Source organism: Mastigoproctus giganteus, chromosome 10 (assembly GCF_048544385.1).
Source record: "Mastigoproctus giganteus isolate SK-2022 chromosome 10, ASM4854438v1, whole genome shotgun sequence".
NCBI classification, from domain to species: domain Eukaryota; kingdom Metazoa; phylum Arthropoda; class Arachnida; order Uropygi; family Thelyphonidae; genus Mastigoproctus; species Mastigoproctus giganteus.
The window spans coordinates 184,381,420-184,403,152 of NC_143584.1; the positions used below are offsets into that span (position 1 = coordinate 184,381,420).

General features: G+C 37.1%; 1 protein-coding gene across 2 annotated transcripts in view; it reads left to right on the forward strand.

The window, feature by feature from the left end:
• fidipidine (coiled-coil domain-containing protein 93) overlaps positions 1–21,733 on the forward strand; it is a 167,128-nt gene that overhangs the window by 13,093 nt on the left and 132,302 nt on the right. For both annotated transcript variants that reach the window (XM_090382322.1, XM_090382323.1), the window contains exons 3-4: positions 13,260–13,354; positions 20,039–20,150. In XM_090382322.1, the coding sequence (XP_090238448.1) occupies positions 13,260–13,354; positions 20,039–20,150 (207 nt within the window). The remainder of the gene's footprint in view (positions 1–13,259; positions 13,355–20,038; positions 20,151–21,733) is intronic.

Consider the following 21,733-nt stretch of genomic DNA (forward strand, 5'->3'; position numbering starts at 1 on the left):
AAAAGAACTGGACCTGAATATTGAAGATAATTTATTGAATGTCCCTCATATAATTCTTTTCTATGCTGAGTTGTATACAGGGTGTTTCAAAAATGATGGTCAATAATTTAATGGTGAAAAGTACAAACTAATCAAGTCCACTTGATATTGATGGTTCAACTGTTGATGATCCTGCTCAGGTAGCTAACAAACTAAATGAATATTTTGCATCGACATTCACACGAGGAGTTATTCAGCGAGGGGAATGCCAGAAGTGTATTCAACTCGGGCAGTAAGCTAGATAATCTTGTAATAACTGAGAGTAAAGTGGAGGAGAAATTGTTCAAGATAAACACAAGAAAGGCACCTGGGGTGGATGGGATCTATCCAGTTATATTAAAGGAGACAGCAAAGGAAGTAAGCAAACCCTTAGCCATAATTATGAGAGCTTCCTTGGACTCGGGGGAGGTATCCATGGACTGGAGATGTGGAAATGTGACCCCAATTCACAAAGGAGGATCAAAGGCTGACATAAGTAATTATAGACCTGTGAGTTTAACTTCTGTTCCAGGAAAATTAATGGAGGCACTGGTTAAAGAAGCACTGAAGGATCATCTAGACAAGACTTCAGTTATAGCTCAGACACAGCATGGTTTTGTTAAGGGAAAGTCTTGCCTGACAAATTTGATTGGATACTATGATGCAGTCACAAAAGAACTGGATGCAGGGAATAACTTTGATATTATATATTTGGACCTTAGAAAGTCTTTTGATAATGTTGCACATGGAAGACTGCTGCACAAATTGGAGCAGTGTGGCATTGGAGGAAAATTGCTGCTATGAATAAAGGGATGGTTGAGGGGGAGAAGACAGAGTGGTAATCAATGGACACTGCTCATTGTGGACTAATGTTATTAGTGGAGATCCTCAGGGTTGAGTGTTGGGTCCATTATTGTTTTCTGTATTTATAAATGATATTGATGATGGTATATCAAGCTTAATGTCCAAGTTTGCAGACGATACAAAGGTTGGCAGGGTTGTTAAGGACACTACTGACGCTATGCTGCTGCAACAGGATCTGGAAAGGTTGAGCAGATGGGCTGAGAGGTGGCAAATGAAGTTTAACATTGGCAAATGTAAAGTACTACATATGGGGAAACAGCAACTACAGAGCAATGTATCAACTCTGTGGTACTACACTGACAGTGGTAGAGAATGAAAAGGACCTGGGGGTAATTGTGCAGGCAGATATGAAGTTCTCTGAGCAATGCAGATGGGCTGCAAGAATAGCTCATTGTGTCTTGTCAATAATATACAGGAATTTTTGTAGCAGGGATAAGGAGGTGATTATTCCCTTGTATAAGGCAATGGTCAGGCCACACCTTGAGTATTGTATACAGGTCTGGAGGCCTCATTTCAAGAAGGATGTAGAGCTGTTGGAATGAGTACAGAGAAGGGCAACAAGATTAGTGAATGGAACAAAGGGTTGTTCTTACGAAGAAAGGCTTAAGTTTTGAAAATTACGGTGTCTGGAGACTAGGCATTGGCGAGGTGATCTGAGAGTTGTATGAAGCCTTGAATGGTTTGAGCATGCTCAATGGTGATGGGATTCTTCCTCTTGCTCAGAATAATCACCTGAGAGGGCATAAATTCCAATTGAGGAAAGACAGATGTAGGATAGATGTGCGGAAATTTGCCTTTAGCCAGCGGGTAGTTGGTTGGCGGAACAGACTTCCATCCCTTGTTGTGGAAGTTGATAGCCTAAATAAATTTAAGGCTCAGCTGGACAGGTATTTCGAACAAACAGAGGGTGAAATGGAAGTGGTTTTTTTTTTTTGGCTGATGCTGCATAAGCTTGCTTTCTTGCATCATATGTCTCTACTAATGCTAATGCTAAAATAAGCAAAAAAGTCCCAGTGAACATCGTGCCGCAAATGAACCATTTTCGAGATAATGCACATTTTCTGTTAAGATCTGCCACTGAATATGGGAGCACTAGTTTAGCAAAAAGCTGTGAATCCTTTGCTAAGGGTGGTTTTTTTAAACATAAGATAATACATTTTTAATTTTTGGTTTCAACACCACAGGATTTTACAGATGTTACAGAATGTTACAAAAAGTATTCAAAATGCTGTCCTTGCATCCATACGCAGCCTTGTAGTCTTCTCTGCAATGAGTTGCGAATCCTCTCAGGCATTCCTGGGTCATTTCTCATTTGCTGAAAGACTCCTTCAACCTGATGCTGCAATTCCTCAACTGCGTTAATGTCAGAAGTGCACACCAAACTTTTTACAAGAGCCCAGATACAAAAATCCATAGGATTTTTTTAAGTCTGGTGATCTGGGATGCCACATTACAGGCCCACCTCTACCTATCCACCGTTGACCATACCTTCTAGTTAGATACTGAGTCACAAGGCACTTCCGTAGCCAGGTGGGCAGGAGCAGCAGTGCATAGCACATGCTTCTTGATTAGACCGAGGTTCGAGCCTGTGACCACCAAATACGGAGGATGCGGAAAGGTCAGGAAATTACCACCGCATATTCCCGGATCAATATTGCCTTAGTTGCTAATGCTCCTAAAAACCAAATAATAACAATAATAACTGAGTCACAACACGAGCAAAATGTGCCGGTGCTCCATCACACATAAACCACATGTTCTGGCATTGTTGAAGTTGAACATTATCATCATCAAGGAGGTCTGGAAGAACATTCTGCAGGGACTGAAGGTACAGCTCTCCTGTAGCCTGTTTGGCAGAAAGTGTGGTCCAATTAGACGGTCTCCTAGTAGTCCTGCCCAGACATTCAACGAGAAACATTGCTGATGTCGTGACTCATGAATTGCATTAGGATTTTCGTTGGAGCAAACATGATAGTTATGAAAATTAAAAATACCATCACGGTAAACCTGGCGCCTCCGTAGCCAGGTTAGCAGGAGCAGCAGTGCGTAGCACACACTTCTTGATGAGACCGGGGTTCGAGCCCGTGACCACCAAATACGAAGGTTGCAGAAAGGTCAGGGAATGATCACCGCATATCCCCGGAGCAATATGGCCTTAGTTGCTAATGCTCCTAAAAACCAAATAACAAACAAACGAGTAAACCCAGCTTTGTCAGTGAACAAAATGTTGTTTAAAAATTGGGGGTTCAGGACACACTGTTGTTACATCCACTGGCAGAAGTTCCCTCTGGGAGAGTAGTCTGTATTGCTGAGACCTTGTACACGCTGGATTCGCCACACATTGCTATTACTCAGTACTCTCTCTCTTGCAAAGCAACCCTCCTTTTTGTTCTGTTCTTTCTAACACCCTTTCCTTAACATCAGGTGTTATGCTTCTGGGCCTACCTGCTCTTACTACATGTGCGAAGTGCCCATGTTCTCTAAGGCATTGATGTACCTTTATGAATGTGCACCTGTTGGGTACCTTCAGTGGGGAAATGCTTCTTGGTACAAACGTGCAGCCTCAAGTGCACTGCCATTGGCTTTACCATACACGAAGTGCATGTCCACATACTCTTCATTGCTGTAACCTCTTTCCATGTTGACTATCCTTTGACAAGTACTAGTATGCCGGCTACGTCTCAGAGTATTGAGAGAGGAGAAAGGGAGAGAATGAGCATAACCTAACCTAAACAAACAAGTCAGTGGTGGATCCCAACTCTGTACAGTTTACTTTGTCAGTGGTGGATCCCAACTAGAAATGTGCAATATCTTGAAAACGATTCACTTAAGGACCCATGTTTACTAGGCAATTTTTGCATATTGTAGTCTGTACAGTTCACCTTTAAATTATTGACCATCACTTTTGAAACACCCTGTAAATCACGTATTTAATTCCTTCTTTCTTTTCTGCCCACTAAATAACTACTACTTTTTTATACAGTTTTCAGTTTTTTTGTTTTGGTTTCAAATTCAGTTTGGCATGCTTTCTTATGGCAGTAAGTTTGCGTTCCTTCCTGTTGTATTTGTGTTACCTGTAGGGTCAGTTATAAACCACATGCCTGCTACATTGTTTTTCCTGCCCCTTTTTTACATTTAGCTTGAATTTTTAAATGACTCAACTTCCTTTATATCTTAACCTTTACCTCTTTTGACATGTATTTTATGTTCAAAATTGAGAGGCTCCATGTTGTTTTTTTCTTGCAATTTCGGTGATGGACCCGTAATCAGAAACACTAAGGTTATGTGCATTAATATCTCTTTCCTTTGTATTATATTATTTTATCATTATATATTTTATAATTTTTTTTCTCCTCTATTCTCTTTTCTATTTCTCTCCTTTTTTTTTTTTTAAGAAAACCCCAAACACAAGAGGTATTAGAACCTATAGTACTTAGCACCATGCTTGGGTTTGGTGGTTGAGAAGATGAAAGAAGATATTTGTTGACATTAGACTTGAACTTCTGTAGACTGCAATTTTCAGAAAATACGTGTGAAGGAAGGTTGTTCCAAAGGAAGGTTGTTTCACCTCTGCCAATGGCTACTGGCAGAGGTGAAAGTGATTCTTTCACTGCTTCTATTGGAATGAGCAGAAGCCTGGAAAACAACATACAGGATATTTCACAGACTGCTGGGAGTCATTGCATTAGCATTAGTAGAGGCATTTGATGCAAGAAAGCAAGCTTATGCAGCATCAGCCAAAAAATAATAATAATAAAATAAAATTTAAAAAAATAAAAATAGATAAAAAAATAACCACTTCCACTTCACCCCTCTGTTCGTTCGAAATACCTGTCCAGCTGAGCCTTAAACTTATTTAGGCTATCAACTTCCACGACAAAGGATGGAAGTCTGTTCCACCAACCAACCACCCGCTGGCTAAAGGCAAATTTCCTCACGTCTATCCAACATCTGTCCTTCCTCAATTTGAATTTATGCCCTCTCAGGTGATTATTCTGAGCAAGAGGAAGAATCCCATCAGCATTGAGCATGCTCAAACCATTCAAGGCTTACAAGTAAACACATGGGTTGTGTTAGGGTAGCTAAGAAAAAGAACAGGTGCATGTATACTTGCGTGTACACCAATGCTAGGAGTTTAGTAAATAAATTTGATGAATTTGAGGTTTTTCTCAAAGCATCAAAGGTGGATATTGTTGGGATATCAGAGACTTGGTGTCACACAGATATAAGGAATGCAGAACTGGAATTTGGGGAGTACAACGTCTACAGAAAGGATAGACAGAATAGGAAGGGAGGAGGGGTTATGCTATTAGTTAAGAAACACATAAAATCCAAGGAAGTGAAGCCAGTCGACATCACTGGACAGTGCAGTGTCGAGTCAGTTTGGTGTGACATAAGCACTGGGAGATTAAAATTGAGAGTAGGAGTGTGCTATAGGCCTAATGACTCTGATGAGTATAATAAGAAACTGTACAGGGAAATAGTGGGCCAGTAAATCAGAGAGCCTTATAATGGGGGATTTTAATTTCCCAGATATTGACTGGAATTTGTGGGTTGGTCACTCACACACTTGCAAGGCTTTAATGGATTTATTGGATGATTGTTTTCTACATCAGCATATTTGGGAAGCAACTAGAGGGAGTAATACTCCTGATTTGATTATCAGTAGTGATTCTTCATGCATTAAGAATCTGCAGATAGAGGAACCACTAGGTGGCAATAATCACAGTGTGCTGAAGTGGGATTTACTCAAAGAGGTAACTACCATCAGGGGTAAAGGGAAGGGTTATTGCTTTCGTAAAGGTGACTACGATAGTCTTAGACAGTATTTAAATTCTATACAGTGGGACCAACTGATGATGTTGCCAATGGTGAATTCTAAATGGGAGGCCTTCAGGGGCTTAATCTTGGAGGCTACTAGGCTTTTCATACCAACTAAGAAATACTGTTCAAGGTTTAGGCCTACATGGATGTCAGATGAACTAATGAGACATATTGCAGAGAACAAAAATACATGGGATACATATAAATTAACACGTGACACAGAAGCCTATGATAGATATAAGTTGATTTGTAACCAAGTTACAAAGGAGATTAGGCAGATTACGAGAAATCTTTGACAAGGGATTCAAAGAAAACCAGCAAAGAGTTCTTTACTTATGTAAACTCTAGAAGGAAGGGGATGAATCAGATTGGTCCACTTGATATCGATGGTTCAACTGTTGATGATCCTGCTCAGGTAGTAAACAAACTAAATGAGTATTTTGCATCGACATTCACACATGAGGTGTTATTCAGCGAGGGGAATGCTAGAGGTGTATTCAGCTCTGGCAGTAAGCTAGATAATCTTGTAATAACTGAGAGTAAAGTGGAAGAGAAATTGTTGAAGATAAACACAAATAAGGCACCTGGGGTGGATGGGATCTATCCAGTTATATTAAAGGAGGCAGCAAAGGAGGTTAGCAAACCCTTAGCCATAATTATGAGAGCTTCCTTGGACTCAGGGGAGGTATCCATAGACTGGAGATGTGGAAATGTGACCCCAATTCACAAAGGAGGATCAAAGGCTGACACAAGTAATTATAGACCTGTGAGTTTAACTTCTGTTCCAGGAAAATTAATGGAGGCACTGGTTAAAGAAGCACTGCAAGATCATCTACACAAGACTTCAGTTATAGCTCAGACACAGCATGGTTTTGTTAAGGGGAAGTCTTGCCTGACCAATTTGATTGGATACTATGATACAGTCACAAAAGAACTGGATGCAGGGAATAACTTTGATATTATATACTTAGATCTTAGAAAGGCTTTTGATACTGTTGCACATGGAAGACTGCTGCACAAATTGGAGCAGTGTGGCGTTGGAGGCAAATTGCTGCTATGGATAAAGGGGTGGTTAGGGAGGAGAAGACAGAGAGTGGTAATCAATGGACACTGCTCATCGTGGACTAATGTTATTAGTGGAGATCCTCAGGGCTCAGTGTTGGGTCCATTATTGTTTTCTTTATTTATAAATAATATTGATGATGGTATATCAAGCTTAATGTTCAAGTTTGCAGACAATACAAAAGTTGGCAGAGTTGTTAAGGACACTACTACTGACGCTATGATGCTGCAACAGGATCTGGAAAGGTTGAGCAGATGGGCTGAGAGTTGGCAAATGAAGTTCAACATTGACAAACGTAAAGTACTACATATGGGAAACAGCAACCCCTGAGCAATGTATCAACTCTGTGGTACTACACTGACAGTGGTAGAGAATGAAAAGGACCTGTGGGTAATTGTGCAGGCAGATATGAAGTTCTCTGAGCGGTGCAGATGGCCTGAAAGAGTAGCTCATGGTGTCTTATCAATGATATACAGGAATTTTTCTAGCAGGGATAAGGAGGTGATTATTCCCTTGTATAAGGCAATGGTCAGGCCACACCTTGAGTACTGTATACAGGTCTGGAGGCCTCATTTCAAGAAGGATGTAGAGCTGCTGGAACGAGTACAGAGAAGGACAACAAGGTTAGTGAATGGAACAAAGGGTTGCTCTTATGAAGAAAGGATTAAGTTTTGCAAATTACAGTGTCTGGAGACTAGGCACTGGTGAGGTGATCTGATAGAGGTGTATAAAGCCTTGCTCAATGCTGATGGGATTCTGCCTCTTGCTCAGTATAATCACCTGAGAGGGCATAAATTCAAATTGAGGAAAGACAGATGTAGGATAGATGTGCGGAAATTTGCCTTTAGCCAGCGGGTAGTTGGTTGGTGGAACAGACTTCCATCCCTTGTTGTGGAAGTTGATAGCCTAAATAAATTTAAGGCTCAGCTGGACAGGTATTTCGAAAAAACGGAGGGATGAAGTGGAAGTTTTTTTTTTTTTTTTCTGGCTGATGCTGCATAAGCTTGCTTTCTTGCATCAAATGCCTCTGCTAATGCTAAAAAATGGCAGTTGAATGAATAAACGAGTAAGATGAAAAGTTGGTTCTGTGAGTTTGAAGTTGGACAGTAAATGGATGTTGGCGGCACACGTTCAGACTGTTTTGAAAGAGAGAGAAGGAATTATAGAAGCCAATTCAGAAAAACAGTGCCTGTGGAAGTATCTGTACAAAAGGCATGCAGCAGAAGCAGTACGTCTATGAGACAGTGAGTGGAGAGATTCTGTTAGAGAGGAGTCATTAATTAACCTGACTGTCCTCTTCTAAATGGAATCTAGAAGCCTGAGAGAGGTTTTGGGGGCACTGCCTCAGATGTGGGAACAACATTCCAGGTAGGGCGGATTTGCGATTTGTATAGAGTGAACAGCTGTTTGGAAGAAAAGTAATGCCAAGAGTGAAAGAAGAAACCAAGTTTTTTAGATGCAGAGGAAGCAATATTTGTGATGTGCTTATGCCAAGAGAGATTAGAAGTCAGGGTAATCCCCAAAAGAGATATATCGTCTTGCCTAGAAATCGGAGTGTCACCAAAGATAAGCATAGGAGCAGAAGAATCCTTTTTGCGAGATATAAGACAAGACTAAGTTTTAGAAGGATTGTAATCAACTAAATTGTCTTTGCCCTACTGGAGATCGGCATTTAAGGAAATGGTAGTGGATATTTGAGAAGTTGAAGCTGATTGAGCAGGGCAAGGTTTCTCAAAATGGAAAGTGGAATGCAATGTGCTATCATCAGCAAACCTATTTCCAGTCAATAGAAGAAGGTCATTAATATACAAGAGGAAAATAGTGGTGTCAAGAACTGATCCTTGGGGGACACCAGCATTAGTGGAGAAGTCAGAAGACAGAGAGCCTTCTACCATCACCCTCAGTGAGCGGTCAGAGAGAAAACTGGATAACCAATTACAAAAAACAGTTGGCAAATCACAAGATGGAAGCTTGTTTAGAAGACCTTTATGCCAAACACGATCAAAAGCCTTTGAAATGTCAAGAGCAACTGCTTGTGTTTCAAGCTCCTCTGTAGCCAGGTGGGAAGGAGCAGCAGTGCATAGCACACGCTTCTTGATTAGACCAGGGTTCGAGCCCGTCACCACCAAACACGGAGGATGCGGAAATGTCAGGGAATGACCACCGCATATCCCAGAGCAATATGGCCTTAGTTGCTAATGCTCCAAAAAACAACAACAACAACAGCTTGTGTTTCAGCAACTTTTCCATTGAATTTGTCCATAAATGGGAAAAATAAGCCAGAATATTGCCAGTGGATTGACACTGACAGAATCCATAATGGCGATCGTTGATCAGATGGAAGGTTTCTAGGTAGTTTGAGTTGGTGGTTAATTCGTTTCTCCATTACTTTAGAAAGAGTAGAAGTAATTGCAATAAGATGATAATTGGATGGGAGGGATTTGTCACCCTTTTTTAAGGAACTGGCTGGATATGAGCAAATTTTCAAGCAGAAGGAAAAACACCTTTGAAATAAGGAAGTGAAAATAGGCAGCAAAGAAAAGGTGTAAATTGAGGAGCACAGGTTTTGAGAACAAGTGGAAAAATACCATTAGGGCTGGGAGCTCTCTTAGCATCAAAATTTGTCAAAATCCTTCTGACATCCTTTTGACAGAAGACCACAGGAGGCATTGAATGGAGTGTGTTGGGAATGGTGGGAGGTGTTTTACCAAGATCATTAATACATGAGTTGGAAGAAAAATGGAATGCTAGCAGGTCAGCTTGATCCTTCTCTGAAGTGACAACAGAACCATCTGGTTTTGACATAGGTGGGAGCAGAGATGGGCAAAAGTTGCAACCAATAGCTTTTGCAAGAGACCAGAATGCTCGGCTACCTTTAGGGCAAGAAGCAAGTTTTCTACTCTTAGCCTGTTCAAAATCTAGTTTGGACTGATTAATAACTGCTTTACAATTGTCGCAAGCTTTGGTGTAGGCAGAAAACATAACTGAAGAATTGGAAATAGGCCAATTATGATATGCCATGTTCTCCGTAGCCGAGTGGGCAGGAGCGGGAGTGCAGTAGCACACGCTCTTTGAGTAGACCGGGGTTCAAGCCCCTGACTGCTGAATACGGTCGATCTGCCAACCCGCACTGGACCAGCGTGGCAGATTATGGTCCATTTCCCTCAGCATGAATTGTTGAGGAGGCTTCCATCCTGCAGTGGGTTGATAATGGCTGCACTTTATTTATTTTATTTTATGTTCTTCTCTTGAACAACCTTAGCACATTTATTAGAACACCAAGGTTTAGATTAAGGACCAGATTTTAAAGTGGAGTGTGGAATAAAGGATTCCATTCCTACAAGAATAATTTCACTGACACGATATGAGTAAAAGTTGACATCAGAAGTTTTAAAACAGTAATCTGACCAAAGAAAAGAAATCTCATAGGTCATCCCATTTTGCATTCTTGTAATGCCAAACAATACATGGTTGGGAATAGCCATGAGATGAAGGCTCCTTTGGAGGAGAAACAATCACCAAGTTGTGATCTGAGGTGCCTAAAGGACCACTCACTTCAATCATGTACTTAGAAGGGTTGTTTGTGAGAAAAAGATCAAGCATGTTGGCTGTATAGTTAAGATTGTCTGGTATTCTTGAAGGTAAATGAACAATCTGTGCAAGGTCATTAGTAATTGCAAAAGCCACAGTATCTCGACCAGCTGGGTCGGTGTGACTAGAAAACTGAAGCCAGCTGGAGTTATGAACATTAAAATCACCAATGAAAATTACCTCAATGTTAGGAAAGTTGGACTGGTGAAAGTCAGGTTGCAAAGAGAGGAAGTCAAAGAGCTGCAAGTGATTAGTGGAGTTGGGAGAACTGTAGAGACAACAGATGAATTTGACAGAATGAGGTAGAGAGTTTTTAAGCTAGAGAAGATCGAAAAGAGGAGATTCCAAATTACCAAGTCTCTGACAGGGAATATCTGAATGAACATATGCACAAGTACCACCTTTGAGGTGAATGGAATCATACAGCAAATAATTTGGGCAACTGAGATGAGCAGTAGTTGAATCAACCTATAACTGAGATTCTGTTAGAAATGGACATCGTTGAGATTAGAATTGAGATCACGTATATTTGTGAAATGAACTAGGAAGTGTTTGGGAGGTTTAGATCTTTTCACAGATAAGCTTACTCTATTAGGTTGACAATTCATGGTGTATTCAATAGTAAGAAAAAGTAGGGGGGGGGACATGCTGTAATGAAATTTTTGGATATGGCGGACACATAGTAAGAATATACCCAGATCCTTGACATAACGTGGCATCGACAATGCCCCCCCCCCTTGCATAAACACTACTCGGACTCCCGCCAGTCACTATCTGGCAGAGTAGAGGTAGCAAGATTATACACTAGCTGATCTGGAAGCCTCCTAAAGAGTTAACAATAGGTTCGGTGTGGTGTACTAACTAGTGTCCGGCCTGCGAACACCATTTTAGAGCTTGTACCCTTGAAATGTAAGGAAGTTTGGATCTTGCCAATGATGTTCATCATAACCTAAATTTTTATTACTTTTGTCATTAAACTAATTTTACACTTTGACTCTTATACATCCCTTCAATTTCTAATTTTTTTTTCTTCTACTCTAAACTAATTTAAAAACTAATACTCATCATGGTCGTTGGGCTTTCTCTGGTTATCAGTAACCCTACTCTGTGAATATTCTCTCTTGTTTTGTTTTTTTTTCTCCTTATATTTTATATATATATATATATATATATGTTTATTTTTCAGTGTATTGAGTAGGGGTGCTGACCTGTCAATTGTATAATTACCATGGAAAAAAATTAGAATTCCTGCAAGGTAAAAGCAGATAACCTGAAATTAAATTAGATTAACATAATAATGATAATAATGATTGTGCCTAAAGCAGCTTTTTTCGGCTTGAGTCTCTGATTTCATTTCAGGTTATCTACTTTTTTCTTGCTGGCTTTCCATGGTAATTACAATTGACAGGTTAGTGCCCCTACCCAATACACTGAAAATAAACATTTGTTTATATATCATTATGGTTGCTGGGTATTTCTACTATAGTAATATCCCAGATCCCTAAAATAATCTGAAATTAAATTAGATTAACTTAAAAATAATAATGATAATAATGATGGTACCTAAAGTAGCAGGCTCCTCCCTAGCCAGGTGGGAAGGAGCAGCAGTGCGTAGCACACGCTTCTTGATTAGACCGAGGTTCGAGCCTGTCACCACCAAATACGGAAGATGCAGAAAGGTCAGGGAATGACCACCGCACATCCCCGGAGCAATATGGCCTTAGTTGCTAATGCTCCTAAAAACCAAATAACAAACAAACAAACAAACCTAAAGTAGCTTTTTTTTGGCTTTCATCATTAGGTCTCTGATTTCATTTCAGGTTATCTTCTTTTTTCTTGCTGGCTTTCCATGGTAATTACAGTTGACAGGTCAGCACCCCTACCTAATACACTGAAAATAAACATTTGTTTATATTTCATTATAGTTGCCGGGTATTACTACTATAGTAGTACCCCAGATCCCTAACCCAGTATAATAATTTAATACTTTTTCTTGCTTGCTTAGTCATTCAGTAACTTGATTAAATCCTGTAATTTTTATCAATATTATATATATATATTTATATATATATACACACACACACACAATTAGGTGGATATAGTTGAAGAGAGCAGGAAATATGCTAGCTTTGCCTTCCATACTTATATTTCCATTGTGATCGTTGGGTTCATTCTGCCAAGAAGAGCAGTGTCCCTGGCCCATAATCCATATAACTATATTGTTATACTCCTTCTCAATCTCTTATAAATACGAAATATGTATGTGTGTGTGTGTGTGTGTGTGTGTGTGTGTGTGTGTGTGTGTGTGTGTGTGTGTGTATATATATATATATATATTATTAGCCATATGGTGCAAGGAAGCCTGAGACTTATGCTGCACTAGCCAAAAAAAAAAAAAAAATTCCTGCATTACCCTGAGAGAGAGAAGTAGAAGGAAATCACCAAGAAAGAGAAATCCAGCTCAGGACCCTGGGTTTGCCAAGCCCATACTCACCAGATATGAGCCCCTGGGGTAGATATATAGAATGAAAACATTAACATTAAATATTTTTCATTCTACTGGCATGTATTTTATTTGTTTCTTAGTTATATATATATAGCAATTAAAATGCAACTGGTTTGTATTGTTTCCCCTATTTTCATTGTTTCCATTACATTAGTATATTAAAATAATGTTAGCTATCATTTTAATAGATAACATTGCAAAATTATCCATTATTTTAATGCTATAAGGGATACGGTTAAAAAAAAATCTGTTTTTAACTTGCAACAGTGGCAACAGTCTTTGTTTGCTACAGAAGTGGTTCCCACTTCTGGAGCAAACTAAAAGGCTGAATGCTTGTTAAAAACTGATTTATAATGTATTGATAGAATTCTTAAAATATTCTTAATATTTCAGGTTGTTGGTGGAATGACTTGGTGTATGGAAACATGCAGTGTCGATATTGATGTGGATCTTCTCTTCCAGGAGAACTTAACTATTGGACAAAAAATGTAATTAATCATGTGATTTAATTTAATTTTTATCATTAAAAAAAGTATTAATACAAGCTGTTAACTATATTGTTTTGTGGAAAAATTGAGTCATAAGCTGGAGTGAAGTTAATTTCTAACTTTATGCAGATCATTTCCTAACTTCTAAAATGAAGCACTAAATATGAAGTTATGATATATAGCAATGATGAACAACCTTTTATATTAAAAGGGCTGCATTATCATTTTATCACTTTATTGGTGGGAAGCGGAATGAAAGGGCCTTGGCAGAATTCTCAAATATAACAGAATTTTTATTTATAATGTACAATTGATATAATATATTCTTATAAGAGGCAAAAATTTATTAAATGAAACAGTTAAACTTCCTTAATAATGATATCAAAATTTTGAAAATAACAATACCCAATTGCCCATGTGATTATTGAACTTGGATAATAAAAATGAAATGGTTAATATTGGTATGATGTATTCTCAGTTGCATCATTGAATCCAAATTTTCATCTGTAAATCAATTCCATTATGTGTTTATTTGTTCACCTTCCAATTCACAGCTATATGCACTTTGGAAGAAACCTGCACAAACTGCTGCCTTCTGGTGTAGATTAGTATATTTGCCTTGCTGGAGATTAGGATACTTGCCTTCCTACAAAAATTTAGCATGTTGTAGCATTTTGCTTGAAGTTTATCACTACAGGGAAGGTCATTGAACTCAAGTTATAAAATTAATTTCAGTGGAACAGGTTTTGCCATGTGAACTCTCCATGTTTATCATCAGAATCATAATCCAAATTTGTTCTATCCATTGTATGTCCAAGTCACTGTTGTAGTACAAATCATTACTTGTTGACTTTCACCCTTTTAGCATTAGCATAGGCATACGATGCAAGAAAGCAAGCTTATATAGTATCAGCCAAAAAAAACCCTTTCCATTTCACCCATCCATTCACTCCAAATGTTTGTCTAGTTCTTTTATTTAAGTTGTTGGCCTCCACTACAACACATGGAAGTTTTATCCAACTAACAACCAGCCACTGACTAAAGGCAAATTTCTGCACATCTATTCTACAATTGTCTTTCCTCAATTTGAATTTATGTCCCCTCAGGTGAGTAATCTGAGCAAGAGGAAGAATCCCATCAGCATTGAGCTTGCTCAAATCATTCAAGGCCTTATACACCTCAGTTAGATCACCTCACAAGTATTTAATCTCCAGATGTTGCTATTTGCAGAACTTAAGCCTTTCTTGGTAACAGCAACCCTTTGTTCCACTCACCAATCTCATTGCCCTTCTCTGTACTCTTTTATTCACTATTTCCTTGAAACTATTCTATTTCCTGTTAAATCTTTAGCCCAACCAGAGTATGACCTCTTTCTTCTAACAGTTGTTTGACACAGTTGATCCACCTTCCTTTTGTTCTGCTTCTAGGCCTGTTATCATTCACTTTAGTTTTAAATACCTGATTAGCTGTCTCCCTTCTCCAGTCCTTTTTACATGCCCATTCCATCTGGAGCTGCTTCATTACCTTTGAATATTTGCTATCCCAAGATTTTTTTCTCATTTCCTCATTTGTAATATGGTCTTCTGTTCTTAGTAGTTCCATTTATTTTTCTTAAAACTCTAATTTCTGAAGATTCTAATTTTTGTTCAATCCCTTTATTTCTTACTTACCTCTTATAGGTAAGAAATAAAGAGAGAAAACATGCTCAGAACTCTTAAAATCTTTTTTCTTTTTTCTTTTGTCCTTTGATTAACTTATTTTTTTTCTCCAAATGAATTTGTTTAATTGGCTTCCAACACTTTCTGTTTTACTTATTTTATTATTTATTTCCACATCTAATCTTCCATCTTCATTAAAACTACTAAATGCATAAAATTGCTACTTTTCCACTTCTTGGTTATTTAGTTTTTAATATAAAGTTACCTTGCTTGCCAACTTTTATAGATTAATTTTTGAAATGAATCACTCCTATACCATGTGATTAATCCAAAATTAGTTAATTAATTAAGTGCTTTGACCTAATTCCTAAACTTATTACAGAGGTGATGTTTCAATGGAAATTAAACTTCTGCAAGTAGATGATTGAAGTATTTAAAGCTTTAAGTGGGTTGAGTAAACTAAATGCAGGACATCCTTACCTTTCTTGTCATCACACAAAAGGGGACATAAAATTAAATTGCCCAAGGATGGTTACATGATCAATATGCAGAAATTTGCCTTCAACTCAGAGAGTATTTATTTCCAATAAGCCTGGAAATTTGTTGGAGCAGACTTCTTCCACCTGATGTTGTGAAAGTGAGTAATCATCATCATCAGTTTTCACAAAGTAGGTATTTTTTTATGGCTGATGTTCTATAAGCTAGCTTCCTTGCATCATTTTGACACTATTAATATAATCCTTTATACTAAGTTTTGAACATTTGTGAAAACTGACGTTAAATAGTGCATATTCTGTGTTAAATTTCCCCATGTTAAATAGTGCATATTCTGTATAAATGCCCTATGGCATCACTGATCCTTAATTTCTAAACTGCTGTTTGCACAGGGCTTTCTCTACACTGATGTTAAATATGGGTTCTCTCTCATCATATCAGGACATCCAAAAAAAGAAAGTGCATGAGCCACTCCTGACTCAATGATAAACTGAACAAAAGATAACAATGAATTAACATATTGGAGAAGCAGAAAGTCTGATCCAGAGGGAATTACCACAAACACATGATCCATATATCTCCTGCAGAGACTCAGTCAGATTCAGAAATATATCTTCTTCTAATGCCTCCATGGTAATATTGGCTATTGGGTCCCAAACAGCAGTACTCTGAATTTGTCAGTATAAGAAATCTTTAAAAACAATCACACATTAGGTCATGTCCTGGGGCATTTACACAGCTCATCAAATATGCTGTTTAATGGAGAATGGTCCCACTCTTGTTCTTTGGTGGACAGGAATAATGAACTTTCCAGAATTACAGTGGGTTTGCAATAATACAGATAACCTCCCCATGTTCTTGACAAAGTTCAAATGGAGAGTAAGTTATCCCAGTCAGGTTTTGCAAATGAAAATAGAGACAGAAAGGAAACTATTTTCATTGTGTACATTCTCCGGGTATTTCCAGTCATATCATTAGGGTGCTGCAGTGCTATTATATTGGTTGCATCCAGCTTCCTAGCAGGAGATTACATTCTGTTATTTCTAGGATAAAATTGGTTATTCCTATATTACAGTGAGGTCTATCAGTTTATTTGCCCGGATTGTGAGGTATATGATTTAGGTGAAACTGTTTATAGGTAATGTGAATGTGTCTGGGAGACATAAGCAGGCTATCTGCCTGGTTAATTTTGAATGTTTGGCTGTTACAGAGGATGGATAGAGCAGCATACAAATCTTAACCTACATTCCCACATTGAGTGGCAGCTCTGAATGTAAATTGCAGTGTTGGGAGGGGGGGGGGACCTGCATACATTGAATTATGGAGTTATTCTCCAGTGTGATGAGCATTGGCAGTCTGCTTATTCGACAGCTAATGTATGCTGTCCTGTTTCTCCAGAGCCTGACTGTCATATATTCAGTATGTGTTTACAGAATTATGTATGTACATATGTTTTTTGTGTTGTCTGTTGATGTTTTCTTGGTACAAAATGATTGTTTGCCATACCATGATTCCTATACAGTCGATTCCAGTTATTTGGGACACATCAGGACTAGTGCATTTTGGCCCGATTAAACGGCTGCCCCAATTATCTGAAGTTTCACGTAAATAGTTAAAAATACAATGGACCCCCGCTTTACAATTGGTTCCCTGTACAATCAAATCACGTTACGATAAACTCACCATAGTAAAGTATACCGTTCAGTATACGATGTGTAGTAAACGCCGGTCATTGTGATCACATTTGTAAATTGAATTTTAATTATATTAAACAGCGATTCTAATTACCAAAAATAGGAGGAATATTATCCACAGGCTATAAAAATAAAAATGTATTAAGCACAAATTTACCCTTTATTACCTTACCAATTAAAAAATTAAATGATACGTGAAAATTGGAAGAATGTACGTGATAATCGGAATAATTAATACGTACTGTAATATGTACATACTAACTAGTTGACATTTCTGTTCACTGACATTTGTGGGTGGGGGTTAAAATTTAAAACAGTAAAAAGAGAAGCAATCAATAACAAAGAACACAGCACACACAAATTGCAAGTAAGATATGCGCAAGTGAGAACAGAGTAACAAGTTACGAAGCTTTAAAAATAGGAATGAAGAGAAGATTCTGAAAATTAATTTTTTTATATGATTGAAGATTCCATGGAGGTGTAAACACATTTCACCATAGTACCCCACAGAATTCCAGCTGTCGGTATTATCGCAAATTCAATAAGATCGAGTTTACTATCCGTTTATGATAGATTGCATTAACAGAAAAGCCCAATAAACAGGTGACTGCTAATTGTTTTTATTGTTTTATGGTTGTGACCTCCAGAAATCCGACTGTACCACATGGTAATCTCCAGTGCTGCGGTCTCTTACCCCGATTAAACAGTATGTTGTCCCAATTAAGCGAAGTAAATCCTAGCTATTTTCTCGAGTGGGTTCTGTTTTTTAAGATTTGCCTCAAATAAACGGCTGCCCTGATTAACCGGTGGCCCAAATAACTGGAATCCACTGTAGTTGATAAAGGAACACTTCACCTGAAAAGCTTCCAGTGTGTATTATGTTATATTATTATTTTTATACTCTTTTAAGCTTGTACTTTAATTATAATTTATTTGTACAGTATATTTATTAAATAAAAGTTTTATTTCTACAATTTGTCTGTGACAACAAGATTTGTTTATGATATGCTTATCCTAAATCCAAAAAGTCTTTTTCTGATGGGCCCCATATTATTTTCAATATTTATTAATGATATTCACAAAGGCATGTCAAGTTTAATGTCTACATTTTCTGATGGTACAAAGGTTATCAGGATGGTTAATGACAGGAATCAAGGTATGCTACTCCAACAAGGTCTGAATAAATTTGGAAGATGGACTGAAAGGCAGCAATTGAGGTTTAACACAGAAAAATTTGGGTAGCAGTCATCCCAGAGTAATATGCCAATTGGGTGGTACGACATTCAAGTTAGTGGAGAACGAAAAATACCTGGGAATAATTATACAGTCCAATATGAAATTCTCCGAGCTGCAGACAGGCTGCTAGAACAGCTCTTGTGATTCTGCCAGTGATATACAGGAATTTTATGAGCAAGGACAAGGAGTTGATTATTCCATTGTATAAGGCAATGGTTAGACCCCATCTTGAGTCCTGCATATATAGGTTTGAAAGATTCATTATTTTAGGAAGGATGTAGCTATATTGGACTGGGTGCAGGGAAGAGCAATGTTAGTCAGAGACAAAAAAGGATACTCTTACTAACAAATACTTCAGTTCTGCAAATTGCAGTGTGTAGATCGTCTAGAAGACCTGATCGAAGTGTTTGTCTTTAAATGGATTGAGTAAACTAAATGCTGATTTGGCTTAATCCTTGGATGCCACACATAAGGATTGAAAAGGATAGTTGCAGGATAGATGTTTGAAGATTTGCTTTCATCTAGAAAGTAATTGATTGTTGCAACAAACTTCCATCTGGTGTTGTTGAAGTGGATTACACAAATTATTAGTGGGATGGACTGATATGGTTAGTTTTTTTTTTTTTTTTTGTCTGATGCTGTATAGGCTTGCTTCCATGCATCATTTGCTACTACTGATACTGACTAGAAAGGATTATATTTTCAACAATAACAAAACAATATATTATGTTAAATGAATTGATATACACTACACTATTTGTAAAATAATAAGAGTTTACCTCAATATAGTATCTAATACACTACACTATTATATCACATAGTAGATTTTTGAGCCCGTGACCACCAAATACGGAGGATAAGGAAAGGTCAGGGAATGACCACCACATATCCCCGGAGCAATATAGCCTTAGTTGCTAATGCTCCAAAAAACAACAAACATAGTAGATTAAGTAATTTATTATCAAAATGATATAATTTAAAGGAATTGAACCACCTCAATGCCAAACACTTAAACTATTTATGGTTATGTTTTGGGAAACAGTCCAGACAGGAATTAAGTTCTCGAAGTGTAGCCATAAATAGTTTAAGTGCTTAGCATTGGGATAGTTCAATTTCTTTAAATGTATCATTTCGATAATAAATTACTTAATCTATCACATGATATAATAGTGTAGTGCATAGCAATTCGTTAACATAATAATGAACATAGATAACAAATAACAATCACATAGACACTCTCTCTTACAAGTAATTAAAAACAATATATACCTAAATAAGTAATCTCATATGTACTCCGTGCTGTACATAGAATTGTACATCATATTAGTGTTCAGCATCACTTCTAAAGAGACCTCATAGGATTAAGACTGTAATATGTATCATCTTTAAATAAAAATGTTACATTTAAAAATACATTACAAATATTATGCAATGAAACATAGATAAGCAGGTACCATTATCTTCCTTTTCCTGGTGAAAGTTACAGTATATTTCATTATATTTATTAACAGAGGCAATATTTTAAGCCGTGTAAATTTTTTAATTAGCATAATTATTATTATTAAATATTATAAACAGATATGTTTCATACTCAATTTTAGATCACTGACAGAAAAAATTGTTGCTGTATTGCCCAAGATGAAGTGCCCATATCGTATTGAACCACACCAGATTCAAGGCTTAGATTGCATTCACATTTTTCCTGTAGTACAGGTAATTTTTACATTTCTACTAAAAATATTAATTAAAGCCAACTTGATAACAATTGAAAATGCCTGAATTATTCAGGGTTGGCCTATCAGTTTTTGATAGTTATGATCTCATGATTATGATTCATGAAAAGAGAGACATATTTCTTTTCAAACTTGGTGCAATTGAGTCATAACAATAATCTTCTGCAAAAGATTTGATAAAAATCCATCAAATGCACATTTCTTTTGGTATTAATTTAAGAGGCTAAATTTGTTATAGCTAAATAGCAGAGCTCATTTAAAACATTTCATGGTAATGAAATGATCTTGGGTCAAAACTATAAAGACCAATATAAGCAGCAGTTTATATTTCTTATAGTTCAAGACTCTTGAGTCCTATATGAGGCTCGAGAATCTTGGTCTTTATACTGTGATATAACTTAATGCATGGTATCAGGCTGTGAGTCTCATATTGATGATTGATCCTGAATTCATTTTCATGGATAATAATGCTCTTCTACATAGGGTTTAGTTGGGTGATGAATTCCCAGAAATTAAAAATATTCTTTGGTTGGAGTGGCCAGCCAGATGGGTTCTGAATTTGATTGTCTGGAATCCTTTAGGGAGATGAATTGGGGCATGTAATCCTCCTTCTGGAATCCTCTGTGTGCTATGATCTCTTCTTGTAGAGGAGTATAATTTATTACCCTAATGTTTAATCATGATAATAGTAAACATCATTTGAGACTTCATTTTGTGAAAGCTATGCTGTCAGGGCTATCATATACACAGTAAAATATTGAAGACTGGCGTCTTGGTTTTGAGTATTTAGGACTTCATAATTATGATTCATGAAAATAGAGGCATATTTATTTTCAAACTCAGTATAACTGAATCTTATACTCTTTTGCAAAAGGTTTGATGGAATTCCATCAGGTATATACATTTCTTTATATCTCAGGTGTTATGGTTGCAACTTCTGGGCACCAATTTATATTTCTTATTGCATTAATTTAAGATGCCAGCAACAGAAATCATTTAAAACTTATTTCATTATTTTCCTTCATTGTAAGATCTTTATAACATTCAGGCTGGTACTACTGGACGTAGAAACGTTTTTCACATACTTAAGGAAAGTAGATTGTATTTAATGGAACTATAAAATAAATTTACAATTAAAGCACAATGCAAGATCATTTCAACTGGATGTGATTATTACCTGCTCTTTCTGTGATAGTTCTGTAAAACAAAACAAATCTAATCTCTGAAATATACATAAAAATTTTAGAAATATGCAGATTAACCAGTCCTATTTGTTTTTCTGTGTTATTATGCTGAGGATGACTATACAACTTCTGGTTGAAATGTTTATCTATGTTGTTCATGCATTTAATTTTATTGTAAGTTTAGTTTTCTGTTGTTATGATGCAATTAAATACAGTCTAATTTTCTTAATGCAGTGTGAATAAATTATTTCAATTTTCTTTTCCTTGAACTTTAAACTGGATACAGATGTTCAAAGATTCATAAGTTAATCAGACAGTTTTTAAAATATAATCATTTTCACATATTAAATGTGGATTAAATAATAAGATTTATGTAAAA